This window comes from Neophocaena asiaeorientalis, unplaced genomic scaffold (genome assembly GCF_003031525.2).
Source record: "Neophocaena asiaeorientalis asiaeorientalis breed wild unplaced genomic scaffold, Neophocaena_asiaeorientalis_V1.1 scaffold33, whole genome shotgun sequence".
NCBI lineage: Eukaryota > Metazoa > Chordata > Mammalia > Artiodactyla > Phocoenidae > Neophocaena > Neophocaena asiaeorientalis.
The window spans coordinates 712,238-728,590 of NW_020171988.1; the positions used below are offsets into that span (position 1 = coordinate 712,238).

At 42.6% G+C, this 16,353-nt stretch overlaps 1 protein-coding gene across 3 annotated transcripts in view; it reads left to right on the forward strand.

Annotated features, from left to right (window-relative positions):
• TBC1D5 (TBC1 domain family member 5) overlaps window positions 1-16,353 on the forward strand; it is a 530,340-nt gene that overhangs the window by 469,146 nt on the left and 44,841 nt on the right. For all 3 annotated transcript variants that reach the window (XM_024747581.1, XM_024747573.1, XM_024747583.1), the window contains one exon: window positions 11,344-11,507. In XM_024747581.1, the coding sequence (XP_024603349.1) occupies window positions 11,344-11,507 (164 nt within the window). The remainder of the gene's footprint in view (window positions 1-11,343; window positions 11,508-16,353) is intronic.

The window sequence follows — 16,353 nt, forward strand, 5'->3', positions numbered from 1 at the left end:
TTATTGCATCTTTCAGAGAAGGACAGAGAGTGAAGGAAAGATTTAATATACCCAGACACAGCCATAGCTAGTCCAAGGAGTCCCTTTGTGCATGTTAGAAAAAGGTATGTTCCCGTCCTGCGCAGATGCAGCTTGCACCAGGGCGTGCGGCCGAACCCGCAGGCGCTCCCAGGCGTGGCGTACGTGGTGGTCCTGGGCTCAGAGCCAATTAGCCCAGGTCTGTGGGTGGTCACCGGGCAGTGCAGCCAGTGGAAGGACAGGCCAGCAGGAGAGCACTGGCAGGTCTGTGACCACAGGACTGCCTGTGAACCCGCCTGCTCTAGATTTGGAAGTGCCCAGTGTGCTGGTTACTGGTCTGGGTCTGCGCAGCGCGTAGCAGATGCTGGGAGTCACGCTGAGCCCTTTACACACGCGACCCACCTAGGACACACAGCGCGCGTGAAGTGGATGCTTCCCTTGTGGATGAGAACTGGGCCTGTGGAGGGTCAGTGACTCGTTCAAGGCCACACAGCTAGATACCAGCGGAGCTCAGACTCCAGCACAGGTGCTGACTCAGCAGGTATTGCTTTGAGGAATTGTGCTTTGCAAGTGTCTCTCAAATCTATCACCCCAGCTTTAGTTGAAGCCTTATAATCTCTTGCATGGGCCAGTGCAGGGCATGCCTCGTTCAGCCAAGCTCCTGTGAAACTCAGGCTACTTTCCTGCTTAACATCTGTAAAAACTCCCATCGCTACTGACAAGAGAAAGGCCAGACCCCTTCACATGAGAACAAGCTGCTCTTCTTGGTCTAGCTGGCCCTATTTTTAGAGCCCCACCTTCCCTCTTGCCTCCCTCCCCCAGAGCTGGATGACCAAGAGAGAAAGCAGCTCACATTTGGGGTACTGGCAACTTTTAGAAAGAATTTTCTTCCCTCCTCCCCACCCCAGCCCACCCCCGAGAAAACCACTGATGTAATCATCAGATGAAACAGAAGCACCCAGTTGAACTTAATCCTATTTTGTTTACACTGGTATTGGTGTCATTTTCAATTCCATATGGATGGCAGGAAGCGCTGAAGGATTAATCAGGCTTTGTCTGAACTCGATGTTCCCAGGAGTCTAACTGCCTCGTAAATACCATGTTTTCTGCCCCCAAATGACCTTCCCTGAGCCATGACCCCCACCACTGCCCACTCCTCGGATTTCAAGATGTCGCTCACAACTCTGATGGCCTGAGACAGGATTGGATGGTCCCTCTTTTGTGCTTCCAGAGTCCCGCTGTTCATACTTCAGTGTTTGCTTTTACCACCTGGGGTTGTAGGTCAGTCAGTGCAGGTACAAGTCTGTGTTTCCCCTTGTGCTGCTGTTTTAGGAGCTTCTCACGAGCTCCTGTGGTCATCCCCGCATCCTCAGCGCTGGGCAGAGTTTCCAGAGACATTTCCTCAGATCAGTCTGTATAGGGCTTGTTCCCCGATGTTTGGTTATGAAAGGAAGACTGGGCATGCCTGAGGTGGCTTGAGAATAGGTCTGTATTTAGTATATTCAAGAGTGCCTTACCATATAATCGTAAATAATCGTCTTGGGTCAGGACTTTGGAGAATTCGGGTAGGAAGCTTTTGGGGGAGTGCCCTCAGGGTCAAAGAAGCAGTGTTGCCCTCAGTTGTCTGTTTTGAGACAAGGGGGCCAGACTTTGTCCTCTGTCCACCCAAACCAGTCACTGGATTGGAGCTGTTCCCCGGGGAAGGGGCATGATCTTGGGCAAAGCAGCTCTCCTCGGCTGGGGCTGTTTCCAGAGAGGAAGCAGTGAGAGCCAGTGGCAGCCCACGCTTCCCACGTCTGGGAGAACAAGTGCCTCGGTCCCGAAGCGGGGATCTCGGCAGGGCTCCGCAGGCTCCTCTAGGAATGAGCATCGGGTTTTGGTGCAACACAAGAAATGGTTAATGTTGTTCCTGTCAGTTAAAAACTTTCAAAGGTTTACAAGAGTATCAGGGCTACTGTGCGGTTTATGGGCTACAGGCGTGTTGAGAGTCCTGACTCCTCAGCTTGGGAGCTCTCCGGGTGAGGCCCGGGTGATGGAATGTCTCAGGCCTGGAAAGGGCGGGAAGTCTGACAGTCCTTTCTTCTGTCTCACGTGCTAGTGACTCTGTCTTCTTAAGGTCTAAATGTCTACGGTCCCAAAGGGCACAAAAATGTTAGCTAATTTGTGTAATTGAGGGGAAATGTATTTTGTACAGGGGTTTTATACGAGATACAGGCCAAGTAGTACTGTATAATACTACCACCAATTTGGAATTTGATCATTCAGAGGGAAATTCTGATAAGAACTGGCTTAGTGTTATCTCTGAAAAGGTAGTTTGCCCAGGAGAATAATAGCTACAAAAGAAACTTAGGGAGAATAAGACACTTTTAAGTTCTCTCTGGATTGGATAACTGGATACTAAATCTCACCCAGTAAATAACTGATGAGCTAATTTATTAAAGCAGGTATTCGAAAGATCTCTCCTAGATATGTCATTAGCTTATTTTGTTAAGATGGTTACTTTACGTAACAGCCTGCGTGTTGTGAAAAACATTTGGAAATTTAGACTGTTAAGTGGTTAAGTGGTCCGCTAGCCACACAGGACCTTGGAGTGCTTGAAATATATGCTTTTTTTTTTTTTTCCATTTTGGAAGAAAGATGGGGGCAAAAGTTGTTATAGTCCACAGAATTCTAACTTTTTCCAGCAGTATAATAAAATTCAAATGATTCTACCTGGAATTTTAGATTAACTCAGAATCTGAACTATAATGTCAAATGTTCAAGAGTCTAGAGATCGTAAGTAGAGAAATACTTCTGAAATACTTAAGAAATAATAATGAGCATTTCCCACTATTGTAACAGTTCTGTGAATCAAAAGTCTGATTGAGGTCTCAGCAAGCTAAAACCAAGGTGTCAGGAGGCTCTAGGGGAGAATCATCTGTGCTGTTGGCAGAATTCACTTCCTTGTGACTGTAGAACCGAGGTCCCCATGTCTTCACTGGCCGTCATCTGAGGGCCATTGCCATCTCTAGAGGAGCCACACTGACTCACGTCCCTGCCTCCACGTCCAAAGCCAACACCACCAGGTCAGCTCCCTCTCCTGCTTCAGCTGCCTTCTTTTTCTTTTTCTTTTTCTTTTTTTTTTTTTTGCGGTACGCGGGCCTCTCACTGTTGCGGCCTCTCCCATTGCAGAGCACAGCCTCTGGACGCACAGGCTTAGCCGCCATGGCTCACGGGCCCAGCCGCTCCCCGGCATGTGGGATCTTCCTGGACTGGGGCATGAACCCGCGTCCCCTGCATCGGCAGGCGGACTCTCAACCACTGCGCCACCAGGGAAGCCCTGCCTTTTTTTTCTTTAGTCACAGCTCTGACTCCTTCTTCTACTTTCCTGTTTCACTGTAAGGACTCGTGTTCACACTAACCCACCATGATCACCCAGGATACTCTTCCCATCTTAAGGTTCTTTAAATCACACCTGCAAAGTCTCTTTCGCCACATAAAGTAGCATATTCATAGGCTCTAGAGATTAAGGGCATAGGCATTATTCCACCTGCCATATAATATGGCTTTTGGGGGAAAGATATGAATGATCAAAATTGACCCAAGTAAAAGTAGGAAACTTTAACAGAGGAATTAACATAGAAAAAAATCCAAAAAGCCGCTATAGTAGTACCTTTCAAAAGTCACCAGCACCAGAGTTATAGGTGAATGATCCAGATTTTGAAGGGACAGATAAATTCAGTTGTATAAACTTAGAAAGAGATGGAAGTTTTTTCATTTCATTTTGTGAAGAAAACCATGTTCTCGTGAATCAAAATGCTTTGGCTTCTTGGATTTCTTTTTTTCTGTGTACTTTTAAAAGTAAATTGAAACTCAAAACTGAGCAAACATTCCTTTTGTTTTAGCTTTATCTTCCTCCACCCCAAGGCAATAAAAGCTTCTTAAGGAGTAGAGTTTGAAGGAGCAAGGAGAAAATGTTCATAAAAGGAAAAAGAAAAACCTAGGTTTATAATCAACACTTAAGTTGTTTTTCACTTTATCATCTTGGGTAAGAAATGCCTTCCTAAGTAGGACCCTAAAAACAGAAGCCATAAAGGTAAATGTAGACATACACAGACATATATACAAAGGGCTATGTTCTAGAATTTAGGAGGAACTCCCCTAAATCAGTTTTTTTAAATGAAATTAACAGAGACAATTCACAGAGGATCTTCAGATGGCCCATATTATTATGTTAAGAGATATTGTTTAAAAAGATATTCAGGGCTTCCCTGGTGGCACAGCGGTTAAGAGTCCGCCTGCCAATGCAGGGGACACGGGTTCGTGCCCCAGTCCAGGAAGATCCCACATGCCGGGGAGCGGCTGGGCCCGTGAGCCATGGCCGCTGAGCCTGCATGTCCGGAGCCTGTGCTCCGCAACGGGAGAGGCCACAACAGTGAGAGGCCTGTGTACCGCAAAAAAAAAAAAAAAAAAAAAAAAAAGATATCCAGCCTCACTAGTTATCAAGAAACTTCAAGCTAACATAATGAAGTCTTCCTTCCATCAGATTAACCAAATAAGTAAGTAGATAAAGATATCATACATCATATTACATTTACACTTATATATAAATATATATTACACACATATATGTCTGTTAAAATCCTAGGAGGAAGCAATTTGGAATCATCTAAATTTAAGATGTACATACCATTAAACATAGCAGTTCCATGTATATAAATTTATCTTACAGAAATAGCCAACTGTACCTAAAGATGTACCTCTCCAGAGCATTGTCATTTTGTTTGCAAAGGCAAAAAATTAGAAAAATCCCAATTATTCAGGAGTGCTACAAAATTTCTTTCTTCACATTCCTTAAAAAAGATAAGGCAGATTTTTATATAAATGAAAGATAAATTTTCATGATCAAGTCCAAAAAACATGTTACAGAGGGATGTACTTTTGGAATAACAGAATAAGGACCTCTGAAAAATCTGTTTCTCCATAAAAGTAACAAGAAGAATGGCAAGAATGCCAAAATCAACTTGTTCAGAACTCTGAAAATTAATCAAAGGATTGAGTCCATTTGAGGAGCATCAATTCAAGAAAAAAATGGCTGAATCTCAGTAACAACCGTGAGAAATGAAATATTTTCCTGCTATATCAATAAACAGAGGATGTCACAGTCATCAAGGATCACAGCCCTACACCATGAGCCGAGAAAACTCAGGGCTGAAAAGAATACCTGCCATCTAGCAGCCATCAGACTGCAGCCACTCCCTGCGGTGAGCCCTGAGGAAACTCAGGATGTGTCAGGATGCTGGCTGCAGATAGCTGAGGTGCATATCAAAGGAATGATTTCAGTGAGCCCAGACTCTTGCATCTTCCCATGTATAGAAAAGCGATAAATGCCTTAACTTGAGATATCTGGTTTTCTTTACTTAACAATAATCTTTTCATGTTCAGACTACCTGCCCTTTGTTACAGAACTCCTATATAACCTGGCTCCCCCCCTCACCTCACCATATATATATTTTTTAAGTCAACGACAGCATGCTTTGTAACATTTTAACTTTCCCTGTTTCCACCCTCTCTCCCCAGCTCTGCCATAGCCTTTGATAAACAGCAGCCTCTCAACCGCTGGAGGAAAAAGAATGAATTTGGAGCACCCTAAAAGTCCCATCCCCAGTAAATGTCAGTAGTTGACCTGTGCAGCAGCACTCTCAAAAAACCTCTTTCTTAGGGCTTGTCTTTATTGGACTTTAATCAGAACTCACTAAGGGAGAAACCCTATCCACAGAGCATCCATTGAAAATAATCAGTGGCAGTTACTTAACATCGCAGCTGCCCAAGGCAGAAATGGAGCAAACAAGAGGCTAAGCAAAAACTTAACAGGAAAATCAGAGGCTAGCAAAAAGCTTAAAAGGAAAATCTAAGGAATGAGATGTCCATCGGGGGTTTTGAAAAGCTCCAGTATATTTCTGGGAATCAAGAAGGCCACACACATGCAAGATTATACACATGCCCAGGGAAGATTTAAAAAGGGTTTAATCTGTCAACTCTGGATGAACTTGAGGCTCTGCATAGACAAGAATGAAAGCTAGAGCAGAACTGTAGACTGCCTGCTGAGCACTGAAGGCATGCCCGAAGACACACGCGTACAGAGCCCCCTGCAGAGGCTCAGAGACTGACTGGTTCAAGGCATTTAAGGAAGGGAAACTTCTGTCTCTTAACTGACCACTAAGCTAACCGAGCAGAGACTTCAGGGGCACACAACAGCAAAGAATATAGACTTTACAGAATTAGTTTAGGGAAGTCACTAAAGAACAAAACAAACAGCAAGAAAAACAAATCTGGGGGTTGGGATGGGATCTCATGTGCAGAGCTGCCACATTATTTTATTAAAATGGCCAGTTTTCAATAAAAAGTCTGAGACGTACAAAGAAACAGGAAAGTATGGCCCATATTATTGGGAATAAAGCAATCAATACACACTGCCCCTGAGGAAGCAGAGACATTTACTTGACTAACTAGATCAGTAAGCTATTAAGTCAGCTATTACAAATATCTTGAAAAAGTTCAAACTGTGTCTGAAGATCTACAGGAATGTGTGAGACCAGTTTCTCACCAAATAGAGAATATCAATAAAGCGATAGGATTTTTTTTTTTTTTTGAAGAACCAAATAGCTATTCTGGAGTTGAAATACAATAACTCAAATGAAAATTTCACTATAGAGGATCAACAGTAGATTTGAGCTTACAGAAGAAAGAATCATAACTTAAAGACATGTCAATCGAGATGATCTGATTTGAAAAGCAGAAAGACAAAAGAATGAAATAAAATGAACAGAGTCTCAAAGACTTGCAGAATACCATCAAATATACCAACATACAGATGATGGGAATTCCAGGAGAGAAGAGAGAGAAAGGTGCGGAAGGAATATCTGAAGAAGTGCTGGCAGAAGTATTCCACAACTTTATGAAAAACATTAGTCTGTGTATCCAAGAAGCTCCGTTAACTCCAAACAGGGTAAACTCAAAGAGATCCACACCTAGACACAGCATGGACAAACTGCTAAAAGCCAACAACAAAGAGAGAAACTTGAAAGCAGAAAGAGAAAAACAATTCACAATATGCTAGGGAACCTCAATAAGATTAACAGCTGACTTGTCATAAAAAATCATGGAGTCCAGAAGGCAGTAGGATGATATATTCAATAATTCTATATCTAGTAAAACTATCCTTCAAAAAGAAAGGAGAAATTAAGACAATCACATAAACAAAAACAGAATCCAATGCTAGCAAATCTGCCCTGTAAGACATAATAAATGGAGTCCTGCAGGCTGAAATGAAGGGATACTATAAGTGAATTCAGATCCACATAAAGAAAAAGAGCACCGATAAAGGTAACTACATAGGTAAATATAAAATACAGTATAAATGTATTTTGTTTATGTCTTATTAACAGAACAGTACTACCCAAATTGATCTATATATTCATCACAATCACCCTCAAAATCTCAGGTGTCTTTTTGGGAGAAACTGACAAGGTGATCATAAAACTCATCTGGAAATGCAAAATCCCCCTAAAGGCAAAAAAACAGTCTTGAAAAAGAACAAAATTGGAGAACTCATACTCCATGATTTCAAAACTTACTGTGTAGCTACAGTAATCAAGACAGTGTGGTACTGTCATAAAGATAGGCATGTGTAAATGGAATAGAGTTGAGAGCATAGAAATAAACCCTTACATTTGTGGTAAGTCGATTTTCAACAAGGGTACCAAGACCATTCAGTGGGGAAATAGTCTTTTCTAGAAATAGTACTGGGAAAACTAGATCTCTGCGTGAAAAAGAATGAACTGGAACTACTTCCTCACATTATGTACAAAAATTAACTCAAAATGGACCAGACTTAAATGCAAAAGCTAAAACTATAACACTCTTAAAAGAAAATGTAGGAGTAAATCTTTGTAATTAGGCAATATCTTCTTAGATATATTGCACAAGCAACAAAAGAAAAAATAGGTAAATTCATCAGAATTAAAAACTTTTTGGTTTCAAAGGATACCATTAAAGTGAAAAGGCAGTACACAGAATGGGAGAATTCTTTGCAAATCATATCTCTGAAATAGAATATATGAAGAATCCTTACAGCTTAACCATAAAAAGACAAATAACCCAGTGTTAAAAATGGGCAAAAGATTTGAATAGGTGTTTCTCCACAGAAGATATACAGCTATCTAATAAGCACATGAACGCAACATCGTTAGTCATTTGCATTGGTAAATTGCAAATAAAAATCACAGTGAGATACCACTTCATACCCACTAGGGTGGCTAAAATAAAAAACAGCCAAAAATATGTGTTGACAAGGATGTGGAGAAACTGGAACCCTCATAAGATGCTGATGGAAATGTTAAAATGGTGTAGCTATTTTCAAAACCAGTTTGGCAGTTTCTCAAAATGTTCAATACAGACTTACCATATTGACCCAGCAGTTTCACTCCTAGGTACTGACCCAAGAGAAATGAAAACATAGGTCCACACAAAATTTTATACACGACTGTTTGTGGTACAAACATAATAATAATAGCCAAGAAATGGATACAAGCTATAAATGTCCATCAACTGATGAGTGGATAAGCAAAATGTGGTCTATCCATACAACAGAGTATTATTTGGCAGTAAAAAGGAATGAAGTACTGACACAGACTACAGCGTGAATGCACCTTGAAAACATTGTGCCAACTGATAGAAGCCAGGCACAAAAGACCACATATTGTATAATTCCATTTATATGACATTTCTAGAAAAGGCAGAGCCATAGAGACAGAAAGTAGATTAGTGGTAGCCAGGGGGTATTGGGAGGAACTGCTAATGGGCACAGGTTTGGGTTTTTTGGTGATAAAAATGTTCTAAAATTAGATGGTGATAGTTGAGAATCTCTGTGAATATACTAAAAACCGCTGAATTATACACTTTTAAAAGGTGAGTTTTATGGTATGTGGATTATATCTCAATAAATCTGTTATTTTTTTATAAAGGCAATTTTCACATTTAGTCTGTTTACAATAAAAATGTATTTACGAATTAGTGGCATAATTTTAAAAAGAGAAAATAAATAGGTGGTTCCTGAGGTCTTTTTCAGCTCCAGCGTTCTAGGACCCTCTACCAGTGAGCTTGTCGCCATGCAGCATAGCCCAGGGAAGTTATGACCTAGAGCCTGCGGGTGGGTGGGAGACAGACAGAGGCAGAGGAGGGAAGAAGGGAAGGTGTGGGAGACTTAGACAGTCTAGACCCTGACGTCAACATCAGATGCTTCTATGGCCTGGGACTCTGCTGCCCCTCCTTTCCCAACCTCAAGACCGCCTCTGTCCTCCTCAGGGCTCAGCTCTGACATCACTCACTGCAGGTTGGATTCTCCAGGAAGCAGACCCTGAGACGGAGTTAGAAGTACACAAGGCTTACAGGGGACTAACATCTGTGAAAGGAAAAGAGGAGGGGCTGGAACTAAGAAGGGGGGTGTCATCAGACTGCGAGGCAGACCTCACGGAGGTCTCTGGAGGCTCAGCAGGAAGCCTTGAGGCTGAGTTCCTAGTAGAAGAGCCCTGTGTCGTCAGGTGGAAATGGGTCGGCCCTTTACTGCTGGTCGCTGACTGACAGTCACGTGTGAAAACCGACTTTATAAAAGTAACAGCTTTATTGAGGTATAATTCATATGCCATCAAATTTACTTTTCTTTAAGTGTATCATTCAGTGGTTTTTAGCATATTCACAGAGATGCTCACCTCATACCGCTATCTAACACTTGGAGTTAAACTTGACCCTTATTCCTCTCATGGATTCGTCAGTAAATCTCATCAGTTTTGTATAGAATCTGACCTCTTCTCACCACCAAGCTGTGATCATTCTGCTGACTTGGATTTTTGCAATGGCAAAAATTGTTTCCCCTCTTTTTTTGCTCTCTGCCAACCCTAAACTGTTCCCAATGCAGCAGTCAGAGGGATCCTTTTAAAATGAAGTCAAATCATGTCACTCTCCTGCTCAAGTCCTCTAGCAGCTTCTACTGGCTTCGCTTCTCAGAGGAAAAGTCATCAAAATTGTCTACAATTCCTCACCTGACATGATGCCCCCAGGCCCCATCTGCTCCCCCCATTCTTAGCTTTAGCCACACTGACCACTCTGCTGTTCTTCAGAACCACTAAGGTCCTGCTTGGGGCCTTGGTACTTACTGTCCCTTCATATTGTCTGCAAAGCTGGTATTTTACCTTCTTCAAGTTTTTGCCCAAATGTCCTGCACCTCATTTCTCAGTGACACCTTCCCTGACCATCCTATTTCAAACTGCACACCTTCCTCCGACACTGACAATCCCCTTTCCTGCTTTCTTTTTCCCCACGGTGTTTACTACCATCTAAAATCATATATATTTTATGAATGTATGTGTCTGTCTCCCCTCACTAGAAACTGAGTGCCTTGAGGGATGGGAGTTTAGATGGCTCAGTTTCCAGTCTCCCTGCCCCGCTAAGTGCCTGATACTTACTAGGCGCTCAGTTACTATGGGTGAATGAATGAATAACTGAATGCACACCAGGTGCTGCGCTAGGTCCTTAAATCCTCATAACAACCTTCCAGAAACGTCCCCATCGTATACGTGAGACCTGCGTGGGTCTGGCCGTAGCCAATTCTGTTCACCTATCTTCTGCGCCGTGCTGCCCTCCCAGCAGGCCTTCCTAGAGCCCTTGCTCCTGTCTAAGGGAGCTTTGTGGCTCCAGAACCTCTCAGTGCAAAAGGCACTGCAGGGAGTCACAGATGCACCCACTCTGATGTGGGGACCAGTCTTGGATGTAGCCCTTGAGCCAGCACCTTGTCCCATTTCCAGATGCTTCTACTATGGCCTGGGGGTAGCGGTGTATCTGTTCTGCAATTATTGAAAAGGAAAGGGGTGCTTTTGAAAAACTGGTGAAGGATTTAGGGGTTTTTTTTTTGTGTATATTAATAATATAATGTGCCATATAATTGTTTCTGGCTTCTGTTATTAAGGATGATTCCTTAGTGGGGGAAAATCCAGTCATTTCACCTGTGATTTCTGAAAATTGGATTTTTTTCGTTTTTTGATATGCGTACCACACTTGGACCAGTGTAGTTTAAATAACGCGCAGAAAACTAGAGCACTACTTCATTGTTTCAAAAAATCGACAGCTATTCTGATACATAAAAATACATGCATCTTAACACTCCACGGCGTCATCATGTTGACAGTGTGAATAAAGAAGTATTCTAATTGATCATTTATTAAAAGCAGTAAATTCAGTAGCAGTGAAAGAGTCTGGTGTCTCATTATTGCTACTTAATTTTTCTTACAGGACAAAGCTCTAAAAACATCCGTTCATCTCCAAGCATTGAGAGTTTGCCTGGAGGAAGAGAGTTCACTGGCTCCCCACCTTCATCTGCTACTAAAAAGGATTCCTTTTTCAGCAACATCTCCCGTTCACGCTCACACAGCAAAACTATGGGCAGAAAAGAATCTGTAAGTATTTTAAGGACGGTTTTCTTTTTATCCTACATTTTCCTCTAGAATGCTGCATTTGTGAAAGTCTCTCTTCGTGCCTAGTTTTATAAAGTTCTTAAAATTTTTATGGACTAAAATGAACTATTTCATCAGAAGTATTTTTATTATTATAATTTAGTAATATTTTAACGCTCTGATCTATATTACACTGGGGTGGGGGTGAGGGGAAGTAGCATCAATTAAAATAAGTTGAATCCCAAATCTTCATCCTTTTTTTTCCTCTACAAATGCCTTTGTCAAAGCCTGTACTGTCTTCTAAAATGCTAAGAAATAACATTATACCAAACCATAGAATAAGACACTTAAACCAAGCTGTTTTTTTCAGTTTTAAGTATTTCTTGAAAATGAAAAACAGCTATTTTACCAATTGTTTTAAAAAGTTGTACAGATTACCTTTAAATTATGGTGTATTGATAGCTGCTGTCTAAGATCCTTTGTATGCATTACTCAAAAGGACACAGCTAGCGCATATCAACTACAATACTTAAAAAATCTCGTTTCTTGGGCTTCCCTGGTGGCGCAGTGGTTGAGAGTCCGCCTGCCAATGCAGGGGACGCGGGTTCGTGCCCCGGTCCGGGAAGATCCCGCATGCCGCGGAGCGGCTGGGCCCGTGAGCCATGGCCGCCGAGCCTGCGCGTCCGGAGCCTGTGCTCCGCGATGGGAGAGGCCACAACAGTGAGAGGCCCACGTACCGCAAAAAAAAAAAATCTCGTTTCTGAAAAAATGTTTAAGTCACCTTCACAAGAGATAAAACATTTAGTCACACTTTATAGCTATTTCAACCCAGTATTCTAATAGGAAGAATTCATCTGCCCACTGGAAGAGGCTGTAAATGCAAGGTCTTACAGCCAAGGACTAGCTGTTGCTGAAACAGTGCTAAGATGGAGGGGTGGGCTGTACGACCTTTGAGGGATAATTATTTAAGGTACATAGGCCAGATAACAGCATGGTATCTATCTGCGTGACTGTATGACACTCAGCTTCCTGGTGCTTCCGCCACATCTGCAAGTTAAACAACATACTTTGCCCTCTGAAGGGAAGAGTTCACCACATACTCTCTCGGGGCGCTTTCCACGTGTAGGAACCGTGCTTCTCTAATTTGTAGAAGAGCAGAGTGGAACTTCCATTTGCAAATGGCAGCTTTAATGCAAGCAGTTAGCTCTGCTGCCTCCTAAACTCCACTCCAGGAACAGTTAAGGTCATTTCAGGTAAACCCTAGAGGAATAAGGAAACAGGAGAGACCATAGCCGCTAGCTTTTTGTTACTTGGAAAGCAGATGTTAAGTGGAAGCTAACTTAGCGGCCTAAGAAAGCTGTGCATGCTAAGCCAGCAGTAGGGAAAAACCAAGAAGCAACCTGAGTGAGATAGTAAAACCCTCTAGAAGCTCAGGAACTGGAAACGGGGTGAAGGTGGAGCTGAAGACATGAGGACTGGTTAGAGGTTTCTTTAAAAAGCGGATAGATTCCCATCCTCACTCTGGCAGAAGACTGGAGGTTTAATTCTCTGGGAAGTGCGAAACAGAATGTCTCTGGACTGAGAGAGATCAGGAATATTCGAGTATGAGACCACCTTCCTGGAAAAGGGTGTTGAATATATTTAAATACTGAATTGAGATCCCCAGGCCTCACCCCACTTGCTTCCCAGGACACCAGTAAGTATGTCCCTTCAGGCAGGAGATTGGAAGGGTTTTCTCTAGGCAGAAGTCACAAATTAGAAAAACCTTAGGGGTTCTCCAGGGAAATAGCCAGTTCACTTTACAGTGAACTCAACCATCACAGGCCCATCTAAGCACAGAAATTTCTCTTAACTTGTAGTTCACACTATTTTATATGAACAGGACAGGCAAGAATCACCAGATACTAGAGGAGAGCATCTAATAGTGACAGACAGGAACAAATAGATAAAAAGCAACTGGGAAGAAACAAGTCTTTGCAGGAGAACGCTTCAGAAAAAAATATTCATCCGGAGAATAACAACAACAAAAGCTATTAGAAATTAAAAGATGACATCTGAAATGTAAAACTCAATAGAATAGTTGGAAGATAAAATTGAGGAAACCTCCCCAGAAAATAGGATACAAGACAGAAATGGAAGGTAAGAGAAATAAATATAATAAATAAAAAAAAATTAGAGAACCAGCCCAGGAGGTTCAAAATCTAAAAAAAACAGGAGTTGCAGAAAGAGGGAACAGAGAAAGTGACAGGAAGGAAATAATCAAAAATATAATTCAGTTAGTTTTTCCACTAATGAAAGACCTGAGTTTTCAGATTGAAAAAGGTCATAGAAGGTCCCACGTGAATAAAAACAAACCCACACCCAGATACACCACCGAAAAGGCTCAGAACCCTGGGAACAAAGAGATATCCTACAAGCATGTAGAGTTGGGGAAAAATAAAGATTTCCAACAAAGGGTGAGGAATTACAATAGCTACAAATTTCACATGGCAACACCAGAAGTAAGACAATGGAGGAGAAATTCCTTCAAAGTTCTGAGGGGAAATTACTCCCAGCCTAGATTCAGTCCCTAGCTAAGCTAATTATATGTGAGGGCCACTTTCAGACATTCAAGATTCAAAAAATGTATTCACATGCGCCCATTCTCAGAATCCACTGGAGGATGTGCTCTACAAAAATGAGGACAGGTACCAAGGATAAAGGATACATGAGAACAGGAAATAGAGCAACCAGAGCGAGACAAAAGGATTCCTCAGAAGGGTAATGCAGGGAATCCCGGAGTATACAAAGCATGACTGTTTAGCAGATCCAAAGAGCAGCAGCCAGCCCGGACTGGAGCAACTCAAAAGGTTCCAGACAGTTTTCTCTAAAAAGACGAAATTGGAAGAATGACTCGTATATTTGGACAAATCGAGAAATTTACACAGCTACAGGTGGGTTTAGGTTTGAATTAGTGATAACTTTTTAAAAATGAAGCCATTAAAACACAGGACAACTATATGCCAATAAAAATGAAAAAAACAAAAAACACAGGACAAGGTAACTCCAAAGAAAAACCAAGGGTGTACAGGAAAAGACAGAAAGGTATTGATAAACCCTGTCACTGAGCCAGGCCTGGAATTTACATAAACATTATTATGTAAGTCTGTTGACTGTTAATGGTGATAAAAATCCATTGAGAAAGGTGGGTGGGGAACTGCGTTTGCTTGGGGAGGGGAAGGGGTAGGTGGTGGTCAGAAGAGCCGCATCTTCATCTTCTTTCCTGGAAAATCAGCGAATAATACTCTAGAAAAATCAAGAGGTGGCAATGTAAGCTAGAGCTATAAAGGTGAGAAAAAAAGAACACGTAAAAGAGTTTTAAGGTTGCTAGAGCAGGAAGCAGAGGGTGGGGCTGTGTGAACTGCTTTTCGTAACAAGCCTCGTAGAACCATTGGACTCTTTTCAGCGTTACATATGTAACTCAGATTAAAAATAATAACTAAAAATCTCAACAAAAATAGGATGTATTGGCATAATAAATTAGTAGAGGAGCTGTCTGCCTGTACAAAGAGCATGTCTCTGAAGAACCAGAGTAAGGAATAACAAGTGAGAAGGCAGACGGAGACAGGTCTGATTTGCGTTCTGTCCTCTTCTGGTGCCATATGGGTTAGCCTACAGCACCAACTAATTACTTTTCTTTATGGTGCTACTGTAACTTAAAGCTGAGCAAAAATAGAAACAGCGTACGTAGACCTGCTGTGAACCCAGAAACAGAAGGCCCAACTCTTATTCAAAATTTAGTATATTGCCTAAGTTGTGGGAAGTAAGTAGACAGAACTTTTCAAGAGAAAGTGCACAGTTTTCCGAGTTACAGGTTATTATTTTAGGAAATAATTTATCGTGGTCAGTGCTCTTTGCCACATCATTCCAGTTCTGCGCCACTCTGGGCACTGGATGGGATTGCACCACCCCCCACCCCCCCCACCGTCCCCTGGGACCCGTTGGAGCTGTGTGGCCTGTTGTGTCCCGTGAGTTGGGAACGGCAGTGGCAGGCATGTGTTGCCACTGCAGGGTTTTCCACAGCCCTCTCCTTCCCTCTGGCATGGTGAGCAGAACCCACGTGTCAGCCCATGATAGACGTGGAGCCTGAGTGAGAAACAAGCCTTTACTGAGTTAAGCTGAGATTGCTGCTTTGCACAGCGTACTGCACAGTTGGAAATGTTCAGGCCCAGAGCTGAGATTCATTCTCCCATGGGACCACCAGAGTGGTCCCGGTGGCACCAGAGCCTGTGACGAGGCACCGACCATCCTTGCGCCCACTTTGCTTTCATTTCCAGCCCCATTTAGTGTGATACAGGGGTTCTCCATGTCCTTAGAAAAGTTCAAGGTAATTTTTCATTAACATCATCATCATCACCAGTTTCTCACGCAGCAGGTGGCCAGAAACTGAAGCAAGGACATCTGTTGCTTTGGGTCCCTAGTGCCTTAAACTGTATGATGCCTTTCAGATTTCAAGACTCAGCTGATCTTTTAAAGTATCCCGGGGTTAAGAAATGGTTGATGTCAGTTAACAAAAGGCTGAAATAGCAGTTGAAAACAGACATTAAAACAAAAGTAACCGGGCTTCCCTGGTGGCGCAGTGGTTGGGAGTCCGCCTAACGATGCAGGGGACACGGGTTCGTGCCCCGGTCCGGGAAGATCCCACATGCCGTGAAGCGGCTGCGCCCGTGAGCCATGGCCGCTGAGCCTGCGCGTCCGGAGCCTGTGCTCCGCAACGGGAGAGGCCACAACAGTGAGAGGCCTGCGTACCGCAAAAAAAAACCAAAAACAAACAAACAACAACAATAAAAGTAACCTAGTAAGTCGCTAT